The sequence below is a fragment of the Amborella trichopoda genome, chromosome 11 (assembly GCF_054954075.1).
Source record: "Amborella trichopoda isolate Santa Cruz 75 chromosome 11, AtrichopodaSantaCruz75HAP2 v2.0, whole genome shotgun sequence".
NCBI classification, from domain to species: domain Eukaryota; kingdom Viridiplantae; phylum Streptophyta; class Magnoliopsida; order Amborellales; family Amborellaceae; genus Amborella; species Amborella trichopoda.
In genome coordinates, this window is record NC_142346.1 from 11,798,002 (window position 1) to 11,819,919 (window position 21,918).

General features: G+C 35.7%; 1 protein-coding gene across 1 annotated transcript; it reads left to right on the forward strand.

Annotated features, from left to right (window-relative positions):
* The first annotated feature begins 7,201 nt into the window (after window positions 1-7,201).
* LOC18426971 (B3 domain-containing transcription factor NGA1) lies at window positions 7,202-8,729 on the forward strand. Its single transcript, XM_006836030.4, has 2 exons — window positions 7,202-7,426; window positions 7,524-8,729. The coding sequence occupies exon 2, from the start codon at window positions 7,666-7,668 to the stop codon at window positions 8,392-8,394; it is 729 nt and encodes a 242-aa protein (XP_006836093.1). The 5' UTR covers window positions 7,202-7,426; window positions 7,524-7,665; the 3' UTR covers window positions 8,395-8,729.
* Window positions 8,730-21,918: the final 13,189 nt, after the last annotated feature.

Consider the following 21,918-nt stretch of genomic DNA (forward strand, 5'->3'; position numbering starts at 1 on the left):
CATTGGATGTGAAATCCAGTAGATAAAAGTATGCAACCACATCTAAAAATTTTTGGACTTTGTGCCTAAACAATGACATATCCTCAATGGCCTGATTTCAATTCTAATGCTTAATGATGATTGTGTCATCCTTGTATCAAAAGTAAATGTGCAGTTGGCATACGGATGCATCCGTAGTTGTAGAGGAAGGTGCACCTTGAAATTTTATCATGGTATATAATTTTGATGTAAAATTTTCTTAAGATTATCTCAATATCTATTTTTATATCTAATTATAAAATTTCAAATTTCAAAAATAGTTAAAATCAAGTAGATCTATAAACATATGAAAATAGACGGTGTAGATAATATGCTGTAAAATTCACTATTTCTGAGACTTAAATTTTTTTTTATTTTTCATGGTCATATATCTCGATGTCGAGATGATCAATCAAAAGGTTTTTCAAGCAACCTTATATAAACTTTTTCCCAAAAGTAAATGGTCTCATTGTGTATATTTCTCTTAAAAATGAGAATTGAAGTTTAGCTCGGTTACTTGAAAATTCTAGTTGGATCAGTGGATCCGAGTTGAATTTTCCTATTGAAGCTGATCACCGGATCCTAGTCGAATTGTCCCATTTCAAAGAAAAAAAAATCTATACAAATATCTGTAATAAAATTTTTAATAATTCACCGGATCCTAGTCGAATTGTCCCACTTCAAAGAAAAAAAATCTATACAAAAATAAGTAATAAAATTTTTAATAATTCAAGAATTTGCTAAAATAAATTGAAATCTGATATCGATGGAATTTTCAATCAAATATTAATTTTGGAACCGTTTTTAAATAATAAAAAATCTCATTTAAATCATATTCAAACTTTGATTTTCTACTATTTAATTAATTTTTGAATAATTGAAATCAGTTTCAAAAATTGAATTTGATTTCCTTTTAGAAATTTATATTGTGAAATGGTCCACTTGAAAGTATTTGTTTTGTGGATAAAAATATTTTTCGCAAAATCGTCCGATCTAACCGCTAACAGCCCGGTTAGATCGGAAGGTTTTGGGAGGTTTGGTTGATCATCCAGTATTTTAAAAAAAAAAAAATCAAAAAAATATATATAAATTCTAAAAAATAAGGAATTTGATTTGTAATGCATTTTTAAATATTATTTACAATATGGTAAAGATTAAAAATTATTTTGATCATTAACAGTCACTTTTATATTTTCCCATTTTTTTTAGAAAATTTTTAAAATGGCCCTTGAAAAATATAGTTAAAATCCAGTTTTTCATTAATTTTCAACTTCATTTGAATGTGTTTTTTTTTAATAATTCTTTATATGCTTTTTATACTTTTGTAGAATTTTTTTTTTGTATTTTTTTATTTTACACTTTTTTGACCACTCGGGACATGTTCGGTTAGAGCAGTTAAATCGACCGGTTTGCCGGTTAAGCTGGTTAAACGGCTTCCAGGCCCATATATAGTTAACCATTCCGGTTTGATTTTGGGAACACTCGATAAAAACTATGATCCGAGCTCAACATGAAAAAAAACTTAAATTTCAAACTTTTCATTTCGTAATATTTGGCTGTCCAGTCAAAAAATTAATGAATATATCAACAACGGCGTTATGCACATGATCAAGTACGAGGCAGAAAGTCAAAATATAAGGTTGGGTGAAAAAGAACAAAGAGTGTGACCAAGGGGTGCAATTCCATCATAAGTATAGGAAAGGTAAGAGATACAATCACCATCCGATAGAAATCCTACCATATGTAGGGTCAAGATTGGATTTAAAAAATAGAACAATTAGATTAGGTTTATTGGTTATACCTCTTAGGCTTCTGGATATATGTAACATTGTATGGGAAGTTTCATGTGTGGTATGGGAGTCCTAAATTTATATATATATGGAATGGGAGAGAAATTAGCATCTGTAAAAAGAGATAAAAAATTGAGTTATTGTAAGCCTTTTGGTGGGCAAATCTAGAGAGAGTGAGATCCCATTTTAAGGCTAGTTATGCTTGCATGATGCTTTTGATCAGGGGAAGAGAAATTTACCGAGCCTCATGGTGAAGTCTCTGACTCCATTTTCACCGAAAGGTAGGAGCTTAAATCCCCATTAACATACCAATTTTTACTTACCAAAAAAAAAAAAAAAAGAAGAGAAATCTGCTATACCTGTGAATGTAACTCCTTCAGGAGAACCACATAAGCCATTTTGTGTTCTTTTAGTGTGTTTGCCTTCATACTTTATGTTTCATGCTCAAAATACGCGTTGTACTCACTAATTTCTTGCTAGCTATTTCTTGAATTCTAACAAGTGGTATTACAATATATTGTTTAGTACAAGACTTGAGTTTGTGCATTTTGTTAAAGAAAATTACATGGAAAAATATGATAGCGAGCACAATCTTTTACAATAATAACGACAAAAGGATTTACTTGACAAAAATGAAGAAATAAGAAAGTTATCTAGTGGTTGTTGGCATGATGAGCATAATTTTGCTATCAATTTGGAAATTGTTAGAAAAGGTGATAGTAAAGTCACCACCCACTAAAATACTATCATAACTATAGTTAAGATTGGGTAATGAAAATAGAAGTCCAACTAGATTAAGATTCTAAGTTATATTTCTTAGGTTTTGAGATAATCTGATGTGGGGTTAATATTCTATATGTAGGGAATGAGAAAAAATATATGTGTCCAATTTGGGGTTACCATAGGGAAGATGTGGCTTCTACTAAAGAGAGATGCGTAGTCCTCGGCCATAAAGAGGCAAAGCCTCCACATAGAGAGAAAGTGTGTTTCCTGGATAGAGAAATATTGTGATGGTTCCTATTTAAAGTAGTGAGAGATACATTTTTTGTAGAGAAGTGATTATAATGGAGATTTTAGGTAGTATCCCTATTTTAGTGAGAAAAAACCTATGTTGCTCTCTGGGTTCTCTCTTGGGACACTAGTTTAAGTATGGAATAGAGAAGACAAATCAGCAGGAGAAGTCGTTTTGGAAAGCAGGTCTAAAAGAATTGCTCATGTTGGTTTTTGTTAGGGATGAAGATGTAACTCTATGGCCTGCTATTGATATAATGGATTTTACATTACCACGACCATGGATGTAACTTCTTTATGGTGAACGACGTAAACATTTTCTCCATGTGTTTTCTAGTTTATTTCTTGTGCTTGGTTTATAGTGATACTCTCATCAATTTTGTTTGTAGCAAATTAAGTATATAATATTAAGTATATAATCATGGCACGATATAACTTTTGCGGTTCATGTTTCTACATCTAAGAGGGTTCTCACATCCCAACAATTAAGACCCTGGTGGAACTCCCTAGCAACCCCTTAGCGGATCTGATAGGGTCTTCAAGCACTAAAATCATTGAACCAGTCAAAACTGTTGCCTAGTGCAGCCGGCCAGTTTTTTCCGTTTTTTAGCTTTTTCTTGTCTATTTTTTGAACAATTTAACCTAGTTCTTGCTTCACCTTTAGAAGCGTTGTTTTTGTATTATTTATTTATTTATTGTACTTCTGTTTTCACTTTCCACCTCACCCACAGCCATATTTGTAGTCCCTAGGTTTGAGCCAAAAAATTCGGACTCTTTCTGAAAATTATTCACATTTTTTGAGGGAAAAAACTGTGGCATTATGTTATGTGGCTAGCTGCATTTCACTATTTTGTAGCCAAAAACCATGATCAATGAATTCGTAAATCGAAATCATAGTTTCCTTTTGCTTTTGGGGAATTGTAAAATGTTTTTCCCACCTTAAATCATATTTAAGAAGTCCTTGAATTTTGTACACTTATTCAACAAGCTAGCAATCCGCCTCAAATAAATTTCTACTGGACCAATCCCAATAACACTAGATTCTGTAAATCAAATGCGGAAATTGTCCGATTTTCTAAAAATTGGATAATCATAATTTCAGGCAAAAATCGGTCCGATACCACTTGGCCAATTCGGTCGGATTCCAAGCGATTCTAGTTAGCCCTAGGCGATACAAACCGACGATTTTGAGAACCTGATCTAGACTCAAAATTATATTATCCATTGGAAACAAAATGTACCTGACGACAACCTAAAATGAAAATTTCCAATTCTGAAATGGAAAAAGAAAAAAAAACAAAAAAAAAGACACTGCCCATAACAAAAACAGGAGGGCATTAATAAATCCCCAAAAATAGTACATGAGGCTATTAAAACAATGTTATCTTTAACATTGTCTGCACCCTAGTTCGGTATATAATAAATTAATACAGCCCCCCATTTTTTTTGTGTTTTTTTTTCTCTTTGTATAATTCATAAGCACTGCAGTACTGAATTTTTTTATTCTCCATCTATGATTCAAGAACAGTGCAATAATACATGCCTCATTAAGGGTTTGAAACTATAGTTATTTTTTATGTTTTGCTTGTTCATGAAGTTCATATATCAGTATTTTATTATTGAATCGTCTAGCTCTCTCTTGGTCTCATGTAAGCCACGTGCCTTATATAGTCTCTATGCAGTGGAACTTGGTGAGGCCACGTCTTACCATTCAAACAAAAGGACACGTCCATGTAGAAATGAGTCCCTCTTAAAAATCTACTTTTGAGATGGATTTTTAGACTTAAATATTTTTAGGCATATAATCTCTAATATGGAGGTCATGAATATAGAAAAATAAAAAAATTTCAAATATTTAAAATAATAGTTTTATAAAAAAAACATTTGGATAGTTAGTTTCAACTATTTTTAAATAGACTGCCCAATATCATCCATCTTTAAAATGAATACTTTGTATCTCGGGGGATGTAAATGTAGCAATGCGTCCCCTTACTCATAAAATGATTTTCCCAAACAAAAAGGTGTTTAAATTTAGGACAAACAAAAATAAAGGTATAGAAGTTGTTGGGTGATCAAGGGGAGATTTCTGCCCTTTTTCTAGAGAACCTAGTCTCAAATGAACTGGAAGAACTCCGACAAACATTAAAAGAAAAATTCCCACAATGTTGTTTCATTCACTAGCATTAGATTCCAATGCCATGTTAGGAAGGATTTGACAAAAAAATATCATTCATTGAACATTAAACTTTTTTAAGAAACAAAGTAAAAACCGTTTAGGTTGTTATTAATTCCTCAACCTAATAAGTATATATAGAATTTGGATAAGGTTTCCATAATGCCTATGCTTTATGAAAATAAAATAAATGCCTCACCTCAAATCTTCATCAAGAAAGCACTTTCAGAAATGGAAATCTAAATGATGGTACTAAAACCAAATGTCAAAACCGATAATGAAATTGGAAACTAAAAAAATGATACGTGCGGATCTATGAACACTTATTTTTAAGGTGATATAGACATCTAGATAATTTGTTACAATAACATTATCTTTAGAGCTTGAAATCCTATTTTTTCAAAACTACTATAATGCTCAAAGCCAAGATGATAGATGTAAATGTTTTATAAATCTTGAATTGCAATTTTCTTTATGAGATGAGGTTTTACTCATTTTGATCACACCATGGTTCATATATTTTTATTCTTTAAAATATAGGGTGATATAAGTAGAATGTTGAAAACATGAGGACATAAATAAAAGAACTTTTTAAATTTGCTAGAATTTTAAGTTTGGTATAAAAAAGAATGGCATTAGAGGCATCATTATTTCAGCTTTCAAGCGCACCCATCATTTCCTAAAATTCACTAGGACCCCCTATATTTTAGCCTAGCGGAAGGGGTCAGAAAGTGGCTTTAGTGTTTATGCCTGTTTGTCACACTGATAGAGAGAGAGATAACCATAATTATGTCTACTGATAAGGAAACCCTCAGTAGGTTGTTAATTGCAGTGTTGAAAGTGGTCGCTTAAAAAGTGAAGGTCCCTGCCATTACTGAGATGATAAAAAAGAAGGTCGTTGGGCAACGGATTAATTGTCAAACGCCAACCCCATGAATTGCTCTGCACGGCATCTTCCTCATGTGGGCGCCAGTGCCCACCTAGAGAGAGAAAGAGAGAGAGGACCTGATGTGTGTGTTCTTCTATAATTTCATGCTTTCACATTGAAGAGAGAATGTGGGTTTAAGAATTCATTGAAGAAAGGTACAAATAAGCCCTTAGAGAGAGGATATTTTGGAGAGTTTCCTTAGAGAGAGGATATTTTGGAGAGTTTAAACATCTGATGTGTATGTCATGGAACTATTTTTTTGAGAGATAAACCTGCGTTCTTATGTGTCTATATATCTAGAGAGAGATACCGTTATGAGGTGCACTTTTGATTAGCGTCAAATTATTTTTCATAAAATATTTTTATATGAAAAAATTCTTTCATTCGGTTATGTGTGGAAATATTTTTATATAAATAAATTACCAATTAATGTGAAAAGACTTGTTAAGATGAATTGACATGAAATAATTCCCACACTAAACCAAATTTTTTCATGTATAAATATTTTTTAAAAAATAATTTCAGACAAACCAAACTTAAAGATAGATAGAAGATAATGATTATTAACTGGAGAGTGACAAATTCATGCGTATGGAATTTTTGTCTGTTTGCAGAGAGAGAATATGTGGTTTATAAGAGCATACTAAGAGAGAGAGAGAGGGACAGGGATTACATCAGAACTAACTAGAAAACATCTATATGAGACCAGTATATTTTCCAAAGAAGTGAGTGGGGCTTGCATTGTGGGGACTTTCTCTCTCCTAAAAAGAGGAGAGGAGAGAGAATGGGAAATGGGTTTTTGTACACATTTGGAAATCAAGCCAAATATCTCTTGGTTAGACCAACAAGATGATGATTGGGAGCGAGGGAGGTCAGAATCCAACCCCAACCAAACCAAGAGAGATGCCTGGCCCTTAATCACTCCATGGATATCTTATCCCTTTAATTGGCCTCCTCATTTTTAATGAAAGGAAAAAGATCTTCTCTGTTCACCCTGACCAGCTGGTTTGAACTTAGTTAGAAATTGCCAAAACCCAATAATGGGCCACTAGGTTATGACATTGACAAGCTCACGTGAGCCCCAGCCAAATAGGGGAGGCCCATATAATTCATTGGGTCCATGCCCTGAGCAAAACCCATTTCTCTATTTGTGGGGTGGGGGAATTCAGCGCTCTTTTATCTCACTAACCATTCAACACCAGGCACTTGCCCAGTTTTAGAGAGAGAAAGCAAATTGGGGGAGCCCCCAATAAGGGATATAGATAGAGAGAGGGTCATTTGGCAGGGGAGAAGGAAGAAAGGAAAGGGAGAAAGCGTTCTTTTTCCATGGTAGCATCCTTCCCCACCTCATTGCTTCCTTATTGCAGTGGAATATTCATCTCTCTCTCACAAGCCATCGATTCATTCCCCTCTTCTTGCCTGCAAACCTTAAATCCTCTTGTACTTCAAAAATAACGTTTCCTCAACCGATTGCTATGTGGGTTCTACATCATACCACTTGCACAGGTACCCTCATCGGTATTTGTTAATTTTCTCTCTCATGATTCCCCCTTTTTTTTTTTTCTACACCAAAGATAGCATCTCTTTAAATGCCCTCAAGCAGGTAAGCAATGGAGCTTAGTAAGAGGAATTGGAGGCTGACAAGCACAAAACAAAAGGAGGAATTCGTCAAAGAAGAAGAATTTGCAGAATAAGAAAGAGAGGAGAGAGATTCAGAGGAAGAGAGGGAAACCCAGCTTCAAAGAATGGAGGAAGAGAGAGAACACATGTTTGACAAGCCGCTGACTCCAAGCGATGTCGGAAAGCTTAACCGACTTGTTATTCCGAAGCAACACGCGGAGAAATACTTCCCTTTAGACCAAACATCGAATGAGAAAGGCCTTCTGCTAGGCTTTGAAGACAATTCCGGCAAGCCATGGAGGTTTAGGTATTCTTATTGGAATAGTAGCCAAAGCTATGTCTTAACAAAGGGGTGGAGCCGTTTTGTGAAGGAGAAGCAACTTTGTGCAGGAGACATCGTCTCGTTTTCTCGCCATTCAGGCAAGCTCTTCATTGCTTTCAAGCATAGAGCTAATCTTTCACCCCAAATTCCGTTATGGCATAGAAATCTCAACAATATTCACGCTACTAGTAGTATTAATGGTGCTGATAGTATTGATAATGGTGGTGTTGGCTATAATTATAATGGTGTTTTGTGGTGTTCTAGACCAAATGGGTCGTTGTACTATGTTAGGGTTCCAAGTCATGGTGGTGAGATGAGCTCAGGGAATGGAGTTAAGAGGGTGAGGCTTTTTGGGGTGGATTTAGAGTGCCCTGAAGTTGAAGAAACTGATAGTGTTGGTGTTACAGGAGCTTGGCCTGCACCACAGCTGTTTAGCAATGTTGGGTTGGTTCCTAGAGCGCCATTAGAGAGAGAAAGGGAGCAAACCATTTCATTTGATCTAGAGCAGATGCCTGGTTCTCAATGGGGTTGAGAAGGAAAAAAAGTCACAAAGAATTGGATGTCATGATCGATCTCTCTCTCTCTCTCTCTCTCTCTCTAGGTCTCCATGGGGCTGAGAGGAAAGAGAGCACCTTGAATGCAACAGTTTTAGGAGCTCTCTCCCTCTCAACCTCTCTCTCTCTCACTCTCTCTCTCTGCATCTTCAAAATAATTTTTTCCTTTTTTTTTCTGGATGGAGAAGGAAAGTTGGGAGAGGAGAGGTGGATTGCCCCACACTGTCTCTTTTAATTAGGGGATGACACTTTCTTGGTGCTTGGAATGATTGCTCATGATTTTCACATAATGCAACAATACATTGGGAGCTCATCTTTTTGGCCTGTTGATGTTTCATGTCAATGCCTGGTCTCTTCCTTGTGATTATTATGAGTTATTGCAATTGTGAGCTTCTCAATGTTCATAGCAAAGAGCTATTTAGCAGAGAATGGTAACTTAAAAGTTAAAACCTTAATGATGTGCTCTTAATTTTTGTTTTCATTACCATGTCACTGCCTTCAAATTTTTATTTTTCCTCGACATATGCAACTTCTTTTACGAAAAGAGGTATTGTTATGAAAAGCAACTACCATTTACTCTGGTTTCCTTTCCAAGAATATTCGTTCTTTAACTCCCTTTAACAATGGCAGTTGTGTCCATTCAATAACCCATGTTGTATCCCTAACTCCGTGGTTGATGTGTCAAAGGGACCCATGTCCTTAATAAAATAATTTGCTTGAGAAGATTCCAAAGATATTGAACTAGAATGTGCACGTCAGAGATATATTTTTTCTTTCTTTTTTTCTTTTCCCCCTTTCATATGTTTAGTTTGTTTCACTTCTGGTTCAAAAAAAATAAAAAAAGTTTAGTTTGTGTCACATACTGTGATGGCTGATCATAGGGGATTCCATAATTTCAGCACATCTGGATCGTCATTCCTCGTGGGTGGACGAGATCAAGGACTAGGATTAAGGCCCATATCGGAGCATATGGGTGATCACCAATAAATCTTGACTGTCCATTCGGAATTACAGTGGCTAGATATGCTTTCTTACCCCAATTATACTCTAAAGCCGTGTGCCAAGTAAAATCTTTCATATTATTTTTAGTTACATGTTATAAGTCCTTTCTCCCAGTATTCCCATCGTTCTATTTGGTTCTTTTTGGAAAGCATAATGGAAAATGCTGCAAAAAAATTTCAAACTCCTTATTTTACTCTATCCATCCACAACCATGTGGTCACATAGATGCCCATCCATGGATGCCTATTATTTCCTCATCAAAAAAAGGAAAGCACAGGCCTTCATGATTTAGACTATTGCATGACAACAAACATGAATACAAAGCAAGCCATACTCTTTTGGATGAGGACAATAAGAAATCCAACCCTGTCCAAGTTGCAAACAGAGGTGAAGACAGTGGCACTCAATGCAAAAAAATAAACAGGTTTTGCTTTAAAGAGTTTCTATTTTTTAGTGGAGGGACCTTGCTTCGGTTTCCACATGCCAATTGTGCTCCCAAGGGGAGGAGCTCTCTGACCATAGCACTGTGCAATGCCAGTATTCGAGACAGGTCTGGAGATCTATTCTTAGTAGATTTGGGAAGCGCTTCTCCCTTGAGCAGTCCACAGTGACACTGATAGCCAAGTGGATTAAATTTAGATTTCGATCTGCAGATATGGTTTTTGTTTGGAACTGTATGTTTTTCTTACCAATTGGAAGCTTTAGATGGAGTGGAATTCTTGGATCCATGATGGAGAACACCTAGGGAGCTACTGCTATGTTGTATTTTCCATTTGGTTAGATCCTTGGCAAAGTAAAAAATTGGGCATTAAATTCCTCATAATTTAATATAGCTTCCAGTATTAACCTGCAATGGAGTTTGGTATCTCCCCCTATTCGAATTCATGTGGCCTGGTTGCCTCTTACTTTAGACTTTTTGAAGCTCAACATTGATGGGCCTTCCTCGAAATACCCAGGTAACGCTGGTTGTGGGGATATCATCAGAAATGATACAGGCGGTTTCATTGTAGCATTTGCAGCTCCATTAGGTAACAATTCTAATAACATAGCTGAATTTCTTGCACTTGAGAAGGGGATTTCCCTAGCAAGACTTGAACAGTGTACCTCTTGTCATAAAAAGTGATTCCACGCTTCTTGTTGGTGCTATGAATCACTGTTGCAAACCTCCTTGAAGTGAGTTCTAGGTCGGTCGGGAGAGTTGGTATAAAATGGTTGCTCCACTAGTATTTGCCAAGGGTTAGAGAGACAACTCTGTGTCTAAAAATTTATTATGTAACTCTCATCACTATAGTGAATTTCAGTTTTCCCAGCACATGGTTGTATCCTTTTTGCGATGAATCATGTCAATCTTTATGTTTTTTATGATGTATGTGTTTTATTCTTTATTTCTCATATTATGGTTTATACTTTGCAAAAAATAAATTCAAAACATTGAAGTACACAATCCTAGTGTGATCAAACTTTTAGAGTGTATAAGAGGGTTCGTAAATACTGACAAGTTCTAAGGCTTGTATTTCAGTATAACGCTTGGGTTTGTCCATTCAATAAAAAAAAAGGTTATATGGAAAAATACGTGGATGTTTCTTTGAGGTGGAGAAATATGATGGTATACACAATCTTCATGAACAAGAATGACACAATTTTATTTGGTAAAAGGAAAGAAACAATAAAGCTATTCAATGGTGCTAGTATGGCAAGCAAGGTGGAGATTGTTAAATATGGCGATCTCCGAAAGCACAACCATAAAGATATCCCATGTTATATGGGATTGATATTCATATTAATAAGTTTCTTAATGGATTAAGAAATCCATTAGATTTCTCTGTTTTGTATGGATTTCTAATACATAATAATGAACGGAAATAAAATTGGTCTGCCTTATTTGCAATCACCATATAAAAACTATGGCTTCCTCTTACAAATCGAGATGATGATTTTTTATAGAGAAGCTGTTCCCATAGAGATTTTGGATGGTATCCCCTTTTAGCGAGAGAAAGTGTCAAGTGGTCTCAAGGTTATCTTCTTAGAAAGTAGTTTAGTTGTGTAGTGGATATAGGAGATAGTTTGGTGATTTCATTTGGGGAGAAGTGGTCTACAAATGTTTTAGTTTGTCATGTCTGTGGATGTCGCCCATCTGGATGAACTATATATATTCTTGTGGTGTGTTTGTTTTTATATTTTATTGCTCATCCTTGTATCATGGCCTATTTTTCCTAGTCAGTTGAGCACACAAATCTAGTGGGAGTTCCTATTTTTGCATATAAGAGGGACCTTGAATTTGATTTATTTTTATCAAACCAGAAAATTAGGCTTAACAATGATTTATTGATGCATAGTGGACAATAAGTATCCTCTTCCGAAAATTTCTTCAAAAATTCCATCAAAAAGAATTAGTTCTCTATGGGGCCACTGCTGCTAGCCATTCATGACCGTGTATGGAATCAAGTCGAAGTTACAAGACTTGAAAAAATTCTCAAAGCACAACTACAAATACAATTCAATTACATGACGTATGACAAGTTTTGCTTTTAATTACAACAATATTAATTACATACGCACACTGTTAAATCCAAGGATTGCAACTCTATTTAGGTCCCTTTACAAAAGTCCAACCAAACTGTGTAACGTGATTGTTCATACACCCATTGAAATTCAAGTGCCATAAAATTCAGCACTATACAAAATATATTCGAAATACTTTGAAAGATGAATGTTTAAATTCTTATATACTGTGAAAGTTGAATGTTTGTATGTATTGGGGATTTTCCCTCTGCCTTTTATTTGAGCTGTGTGATTAGATGCTGGTATATGAGTCATTTCTACGCAGATCAGATTTTGAGTTGATTGTTGCCCATTTTTACCATTTATGTTTGGTTAGTGGTTTCCAGTTCACTAATTTGCAGATCTTGTGCGGATTATGCTATGGGTTGAGGCACATTGCATATATCCATCTATACAAGTTATGTTTATTAGAAGACTGCAGTACTCACGTTCCTCTTTTCTATAAGATATTTCTAGAAGGGAGAGTGGAATGGCAATAGTGTGGAATATTTGTCATGCCTTAGTTAACCTTCTTAAATTTAATTCTTGGGGTACTTTTTAGGGAAAATTGCAAACCCCTCCCCCCAAATGGACTTTTTATGCATTTTACCCCCAACCCAACTTTTCCTAGTAACTTCCCATAAAAAATCATGTTTCCTAGCAAATACCCTTATACAAAAAGTTATTTTTTTTTTTTATGAAAATACCCTTCCCTCATGTAACAAATCATTTTCAGATCTCAATAAAATGAAACACCGGACCACACTTGTACAACGCCTCATGTAACAAATAATTTTCGGATCTCAATAAAAGGAAACGCCGGACCTCACTTATACAATGCCGGACTGCTCACTGCTACTTCAAAATGCCGGACTGCCCCTTCAAAATGCCGGACCGCAACTTCAAAACGTCGGACCGCCCATTCCAGTAAAAAATAATCACCGGACCGCCACCATGAAACGCCAGACCACCACCATGAAACGCGGGACCTCTTGTTCAACATGCCAGACCGCCCTCTCAAATGAAAATAATTTGTTAAGTGAGGAAGGGTATTTTCATCCAAAAATAATGAACTTTTGTATGGGGGTATTTGTTAGGAAAAGTTAAGTGAGGTAAAGTGCGTAAAAAGTCCATTTTGGAGGGGTTTTTGCAAATTTTCCCTACGTTTAAGATGGTTCGTCTTAATTGTTGGCCAAGCTCTTGTTTTCCTCTTGGTTGGCATAAAATGGTGCCAAAATTTTAATTATTTACTTAAACTCAGTGTCAAATTGACTATCCTAGTTTAGTTTGGAGTTTGGACAAATCAATCTGAGATGATTAACTATGTCTGATGTTTGAACGCATGGCCAAGTTGCCTTCGATTTGTGGAACACAAAGATTATTGGGCATGTCAAGATAAATTTTATCTCTTTATTGAGAAAATATGATGTTTTCTATTTTTGACTCTGCTTATAAAGACAAATGATTATTATCAAAGGGCAAGTTCATGGATTGATCTTATCCACTAATGTTTGTATAACTATGTGTAATGGATTCATGTTATCCCTTACCTTCTCAATACATAGTCCCAATTAATTATTTTTTGATAGAATCATTGAATGTTGACCCCAAAACAGATTTGCTTAAATTTTGTTTGATAGAATGTTGGATCAAATATAGGCAATATGTATTTAGCTACATTCATAAGAGTATTTCTATGGATTACGGGTGTGTTCTCCGTTTATGTATGGACTTCTAAGAAGCAAATTCTCAGGAACAATCTGACAAAACAGGAAAGAATTTTATATGGACTCCAAATCAAGACAACTATTTCATTGATCTCAGGAACAATCTAACAAGACAAAAAAGAATTTTATATGGACTCCAAATCAAGACAGCTATTTCATTGATCTCACAGACGAGGAGATCAAGGCAAAGTGAAAGGTGGGAGGTACTTTCACCACAATAGCTTAGAGAAAACACGGTAAGGGCGATGAAAGCCAAATATAAGAAAGAATGTAAAAAAGAAAAATTAGGAAATAAAGTAAGAACCTTAAAGGCTGCCTACAACCATGTGAAATAATTGCTTGCCAAATCGGGCTTCGGGTGGAACGATGTCAAAAAGATGGTGACAGCCGATGAAGCTGTTTGGGACCCTTTCATTATCATGAGTCCCACACTTATTTATCAATAAATGGATATGTTTCTACATGTCAACCTATTTTAGACCTTATGTGACAAATGTCAATACATTTAATGTGCAGAGCAACCCTTGGGCATCAAAATATAGAAGAGATTCCATTCTTAGATTTGACAATCTAAAGCTATGTTTAGGTAACCTGACTATAGATTGTTTGGTTTCTATGGCAATTAAAAGCCTTATGAGAGCTTGTAATCAATATTTTGATATAATGGAACTTAAACTCAATGGGAGTATGGTCCTATTGGACCAAAATAGGAAAATACTATTTGCCGATATTCAGTCTTGGTTTTACATGCTAGGCTAGTCGAGTTGGAAAACCCTTAATTACCTAGGCTAAGTGCACAACCGATGAAGGTTAGCAGGGTCATTCGTTGATGATGTCGGAGTTGCCTAGGGTAGAGAGCCAAAGGACTGTGTGACCTTTGTGTATGATGGTAAGCTTGTAGAGACAAGATCCAAAGGATAATATTTGAACCATCATACTGCATGCACACATGCTTGCTGTATTAGAAAAATGAAATGCAAATGAGGGTGATGTACATACATGTGCTAGAGACTACCTTTACACACCATAGAGCTATGGTTGTTTTAGGTCTATATGATCTTGGACGTGTCTTTAGGGAAGAACTTGTAATCCATAGACTGGGATTGTATCTCCTCACCTAGTGGTTGGCTTTTGTGCCCCAATCATGAACCTATGCGATAGTCTGTGGGTCATGGCAACCGCTGAGTTAGTTTGAGAAATTGAGTGTGCATTATAGTCCACAGTAGTAGATGGAGTGCTTCAATAATTTTATAATTCCTTAACCTAGTCGGATTTGATTCCTGTCAAACTTACTTGGAATTAATTATTTTGATGTTAAATGATATTTACATTGATTAATATTTGGAAGTCTCTGGATATTTTATTTTCGCCAAATAAATTTATAAATAGAGTGATATTGATTTTTTTAGTACATTCAGGGAGAATTTTTTTTTATTTTTTATTTTATAAAAATCATAATTAAAATTTTATAATTTATTATTTGCATGGGACCCATAGGGGGGTCCACCATGACACCCCATGGGATGTGTGTGGGGCCCACATGGGAGCCCCATGAGAGGCACGCCCCACATATTGGGTATACTTTCCTATTTTCAAGCCTTGCAAATCAAGGCATTCAATTAAATATTACATTTTGGAAAGTTTTAGGATTGAAGAAGGTTTGAATATTCAAACACAGTAGGTATAAGAGATTTATACAAGAGATAAGAAAGTATGATATTATTTTTCATATTTTGTTATTTAATGGGATTAGGTTTAAGAAGCTGAAGGATAAGGTTCTAGCACATTCATTTGAATCATGATAGATGATTTAAGGATTGGACGGCTCAAATCTCTTACTCCACAAGTCTTCTATGATCAATGGTCTAGATCTAATCTCCATAAAGATGACTAACCCTAAGAAATCCAAACTCTTGGAAAAGTTTATAAATAGAGGCCTAATCTCTACATATCTTTGGCTCGCCCTAGATTTTTCCTTGCTCCCCCTCTCACGCAGAGGGGAGGAAAGAAAGACCCTCTTCTTAAAAACTGCTTCCGAGCCCTCCCTTTCATGTTCTAGAGAGAGGAAGAGAATAGAGCTCGCGTTTGTGTGTTTTGCGCCCCCCTCATTCGGGTTCACACGCGTGTGTGCGTGAGGATGACTCTTGTGCCCGTTAGGATAAGGGTCAGACGATGAGGTATGTGTGTTCGGTTTGAACCAACAAAAGAAAGGGTGCGAGGTAAGGCTTACCTTGCCTGGTAGGGATCGGGAGGCATCAGGGCTTGATGCCCTTTTAGATCAGTGAAAAAGCCCCTTCGGCCTGGATTTGGCTCCCTGGCAAACATAACACAACGTAGGTACCCACTTGATGGAACAACTTGGAATGCCGTCCCCTTTTGCTCGCTCTTTCTAGTGTGGTCTTTGGGAGGATTTTTAAGGGGGTTTAGTAAATAATAATATAAAAGAAGAGATATAAGATAGAGTAGAGAAGGAGAGTAGGGAGAGATAGGAAAAACAGAGAAGAAAGTAGAATTATTCATAAATTGGGCAGCCTTCCAGCGTAACCTCCCTAAGGAAGTTTTTACAGGAAGACAAATAAGGTATTGAGCTCAAGGTCTCAATACCCCAGAGGATTCACGAGAAACTATACCGGCTAAGTAAATCTATCCGGGATGAATCTCAGAAGAGCCCCCTAGATATCAATAAAGAGGGAGATAAACGGGGGAGGAAGGTAGAGAGAAGAAGAAAAGAAAAGAAGATGAAGGGAGAATAAACATCTCACATCCTAGACCGGTGTCGTACGCTCCTCGAAGTGGTGGCTAACAGCCAGGACGATCTTAGGAGAGAGAGAGAAAGTGAAGGAGGGGATGTAAAGAAGTAGAGAAGAAGAGGGAGGAATCCTTTCACGTCCTAGACCGGTGTCGCACGCTCCTTGAAGTGGGGACTAATGGCTTGGACGATCTTAGGAAGGAAAGGGGGAGTGAGAAAGGGGGTGTAAAGAAGTAGAGAAGAAGAGACGAAGAAGAGAGGAGAAACCTCTCGCACCCTAGACCGGTGTCGCATGCTCCTCGAAGTGGAGACTAATAGCTCAGACGATCTTAAGAGAGGGAGGGGAGGTGCAGGAGGAGATGCAAGGAAATAGAGAAGAAGAATAGAAGAGAAGATGAGAGTGTAAGTTAGTGAAGAGTGGGTGAGTGTGTGAGTAAGAGAGTGTGTGAGTCGTGTGGATGAGAGAAGAGGGGTGAAAAGAGAGAGTGCGAAGACAACAGGGAAGCAGTTATCCTACTCCCCTTTGGGGTAAAAGAGAGATGATAGAGTGAAAGAGTGGGCAAGAAAGCAATGTGACAGCAGCTAGCCTGCTGTCCCCACCTGAGATGTGAGAGAGATGAGAGAGAGAAGGATGGGAGAGGGGTGAAAAGGCAGTCAGGCAGCAGCTACCTTGCTGTCCCGATTTTAAGTATGAAAGAGGTGGGAGAGGCAAGAGTGAGAGAGAAGCGAAAGAGAGATGGAAGGTAGTGGGGGAGCGGCTAGGCCGCACCCCTTTGAATTATGAGAGGGATGAGAGAGAAGGGGGATGAAAGATGAGAGAAAGAAGGGTGAAAGGCAGTGGCGCAGCGGCTAGGCCACTCCCTTTTGAAGTATGAGAGGGATGAGAGAGAAATGGGGTGAAATAAGAGAGAAAGAGGGGTGAAAGGTAGTTTGGCAGCAGCTATGCTGCTCCCCTTTAGGACGTGAAAGAGATTAGAGAGAAGGCGGGGGTAGGAGGGGAGTGAAACAGGAGAGAAAGAGGGGTGAAAGGTAGTGGGGTAGCGGCTAGGCCTCTCCCCTTTGGGACGTGAGAGGGAGGGGAGAGAGAAGAGTAGAAAAGGGGGTGAGAAGGCAATGGGGCAGCAGCTATCCTACTGTTTAAACATGAAATGTGAGAGTACGAGAAGAGGAGAGAAAGGCAAGAGAAGGATGAAGAAAGAAGAGAGAAAGAAAAAGAAAGAAGAGAGAGAAAAGAAGAGAAAAAGAAGAGAGAGAGAGGGATCGGTTACTTAAATGGACAAGGTTTTGGTTGTTTATGTGGTTTATTTTGAGTTGATTATATGTGTTCTAGTCAGTATAAAGAAGAAAATTAAAAACTGTATATACTGTGCTAGATCACCTTGTCCAACTTTCAGGCCATTACAGTCGCACTAGTCAAGATATTCCTATTGATAAAAACACATCATGCGAGACGATGCTTAAAATGAAGTGATGAGTGACACAAGTGGCTTATCTGGTAATATAAATGTTCATTTGTTGGTGTATTTTTAGTCATCGCATGAAACTTACACTTTGATGCGCCAATGAGCATGAGAGCGTGACCATGAGATAGATATTGAACGGACGTCAGATTGATACCCTAGCAGACAAAGGATAAATTATGCAAACCCAATGGGTATTGATTGTTGAATATATATATATATATATATATATATATATATATATATATATATATATATATATATATAGGAAGATACTACAAAACACCTAGAGGCGAAAATAAACAATGATTTTGCCTACCCTCATCACTGTCCAGTTCATCGCACGGTCACGATTGTCCGGTAGTGTTTCATTTTTTATTTTTTTCAACAAATTGGAATAGCCTGAAATTCAGAGCGTATGTTTATCAAATATAACCGAATCTACGAAAAATATCAAAAAAATATTTTACATGAAAAAGTTTGACCGCAATACCCCAAAATGTTTTGGGGATATTTTTATCAATTTATTTTTCACGAATTATTTTTTTATATTTTTATTAGATGTGCTTCACTAAGATGTACATATGTTCCAAATTTCAAATCATTATGATTTGTAGAAAAAAATGAAAAATGAAATACTATCGGACAATCGTGACCGTACAATGAACTTTGGATGGTGATGAGGGTAGGAAAAATCACTGTTCATTTTTTCCTATAGGCGTTGGGAAGAATTTTCTATATATATATATATATATATATATATATATATATATATATATATATATATTATGGGTTGGTCTAGAGTTAACAACCCGTCAAAATACAAAGGTTCAAGTTAAAAGGGTTTGTGATGGGTGCATTTTTCAAAACAATCATTATTTTTTCATTAAAAAATTATTTAAATAGGTAACTTTACTATTAAGCAAGGGCAAATTTAAAATTTTTACAAAAATACAATGGCATTTTGGAAGTAAGTGTTATGAAACTTTATTAGTAGAGTGTCATTGTCCTTTAGTTAAAATATCAATTTTACCCCTTATGGAGATGACAAAAATACCCTTTGTCTTGTAGTAATATTTATAAATTTCCCCCACAAAAGTAACTTTTTTTAAAAAATAGACAACAAAATTAATAAATCCACCCTTCACAACTCTCTCTATCTTGAACCTTTGAAATTTGAAGGGTTGTGAAGTTTAAAATATCCCATATATATATATATATATATATATATATATATATAACACAAGAATTGAAGAAGAAAACATAGAAAGTGAATATGATAACCTGGTAACCGAATATAATATTCCTTTACCACCTGAGGTCAAAGATACTGTTCCTATCTGTCACCCATATTAGGATGCATATGTTGCATGAGGTATGAAGCAGCTATTTCAGTTGGATTTTGAAACTGATAATCATTTTCTACAACCAACAAAGGAATATATGCTGTTTCTAAATATAAAGTTTTAACACTAGAAGTTTGAGTGCTTATTGGTGTTTGAAGAGGAGATAACTCAATATCTTGTATTTACCTTCTTATTAGAGTATTTGATGTTGATGGTGATGCCAATGATTTCCCCGAGCTAAGAATTATTTCCATCGATTGCCTTTGTTGACACCTTCTGCCTTCCTTGCAAAACTTTTCGTGTAAAAAATTCAGGCAAATAATTGGCGTTACCATTAATATGTTCAATAGTGAATTCAAAGGTAGAAAGACTACCTTGCCATCTTGTAAAAAATTGCTTTGCAATGAGATTTTTACATCTTTCTGATGGATGTCCTTGGCTGCTTTAAGGCCAGTGTCAAAAACCAGAATGTACTATCCTAGACCTACTCTACTAAATCTACAGATAGAAGAAGATCTAATCTCTACCTCAGTCTCCTATTTAGGAAAATCCATAGTAAATTGGAGCATAGATGGTATGGCTGTAAACCAAATTTTAGATCTCATGAAACATATGACCATGTATGCCACTGCATGCAAGGCAAGTGGAAATCAAGATCATGAGATAGCTAAAGCCATAATATGTGAATTCACAGGATGGTTAAGAGGCTGGTGGGATTTTCACATGGATGAGGAATCAAAAATTCAAATATTAAATACCTCAAAACAATGGATAGCCAAAAGTTAAAATGGCGAAGAAAATATAGTACAAGAAGGAGATGCAGTCAATACATTGATATATACCATCACCCTCCATTTGTAGGAAGCACTGCTTTGCTGACAGTAAGATCTGAAGATTTGCTATCAAATCTAAGATGTGCAACACTCACTCATTACAAATAGTACAAAGATGTATTTTTCTCAAGAATACTATCAAGAGAAGATAGTAAGTCAGACCATTGGAAAGAAAAATTTATAGCTGGTATATCACACTTTTTTACAGAAAAGGTAAAAATCAATGCTTAAAAATAAGCATGGTAGAATTATTTCTTATTCTCTTTATACATTAGGTGAATTATCAGCTGAAATCTGTGCTAAAGGACTAGCTTTATGTATAGACTTGAAACTTTGAAGATAATTAGAAAAATAGAGAATAACAGGGAGAAAGGAGTTAGGAGATTTCTGCGAGCAATTTGGATTTAATACCCTACGGCCATCAAAGCATTTTCATAAAGAGAAACATGAAAAAATTAGAAAGAAAAAATTTAAACATTCTTCAAAGACAAAAGAAATATTTTCCAAAAAATTCTTACTAGATAAACCATCTTTAAAAAATAAGGGAAAAAGAAAAATCCCTGTCTGATATAAATGTGGTAAAATAGGGCATTACAAAAATAAATGTAGAGCTAAAAAGAAAAATTAACTCTCTGAAAATAGATGATAATATTAAAAAATAATTGTTTGAAATACTCCAAATAAAGGATGAAACCTCTGACTCCTCAGATTCAAAAGATGAAATGTTGATCGGAGAAATAAATGATGAGGATATTATTATCAGCAGTTCTTATTCAGACTCTGATAATGATAATAACCAAAAAAAATAAAATTGCCAATGTAATTTTTACAAGGCAATAATAGATATGAATGGGTTAAGTATCAATACTCTCACAAAAGAAGAAGATCTGATTATAGATCTCATCAACAAAATATCAGATCCAGAGGCTAAAAGAGAAGTTTTAGTTAAATACATCAATATGTCAAAAATCCCATCAGGAAAACCCAAGTCTTCTCTTGTCCCAACAAAAGAAGATTATAGTTTCCAGGACATCCTTAAAAAGGTTCAAAATAAAACACAGGTAGAAAAAGAACCTTCAATGTCTGAGCTAAAATATGAAATCAATGAGGTTAGAAATGAGTTGATAGCTCTGAAAGCAAGGGTTCAAATCCTAGAATTAACTCAGAACCCTATTAACGAAGAAATTGAAGAAGAAAGTGAATTTGACAACCTGGTAATTGAATATAATATTCCTTTACCACCTGAGGTCGAAGATACCCTTCATAGGCCTGAAACCTCCAAAGCTGGTGTGAACATGATAGAAAAGGTCTAGGATTGTAAATATGTAAACCTGGCGGACAAAATAATAACACAAAAGTGGTTTACCAATATCAAAATTGTGGTTCAAAAGGAATATACTTTCCAAACTACTGCCCTAATAGATTCAGGAGCAGATCTAAATTGCATTAATGAAGGATTAATACCAACTAAATATTTCAGCAAGACTACCCAAATTCTGAATACTGCAGATGGCAGCAAAATGCTTATTAATTATAAACTGTCAGATACTGCAATGTGCAATAATGGTGCTCGTTTCAATTTTCCCTTCATAATGGTAAAAGGTTTAAGTCAACCTGTTATTTTAGGGACTCCTTTCTTGAACATGCTCTATCCAATTAAGATTGCTGACACGATAGAAGAGTGGATTGAAGGGCATAAGGTTAAATTTACCTTTATTGAAAAATCAAGAGTCCATGAAATCAATATCATTAACGGTAAGATTTCTTCTAAAGAAAAATTTCTTTATTATCTAAAAGAAGAAATAAAATACAAAAATGTGGAAGAAAAATTATCTCTTCCTGAA

What these genes read in the sequence shown, in the direction of transcription:
- LOC18426971 (XM_006836030.4), top strand. Translation starts at nt 7,666, where the DNA reads ATGGAGGAAGAGAGAGAACACATGTTTGACAAGCCGCTGACTCCAAGC.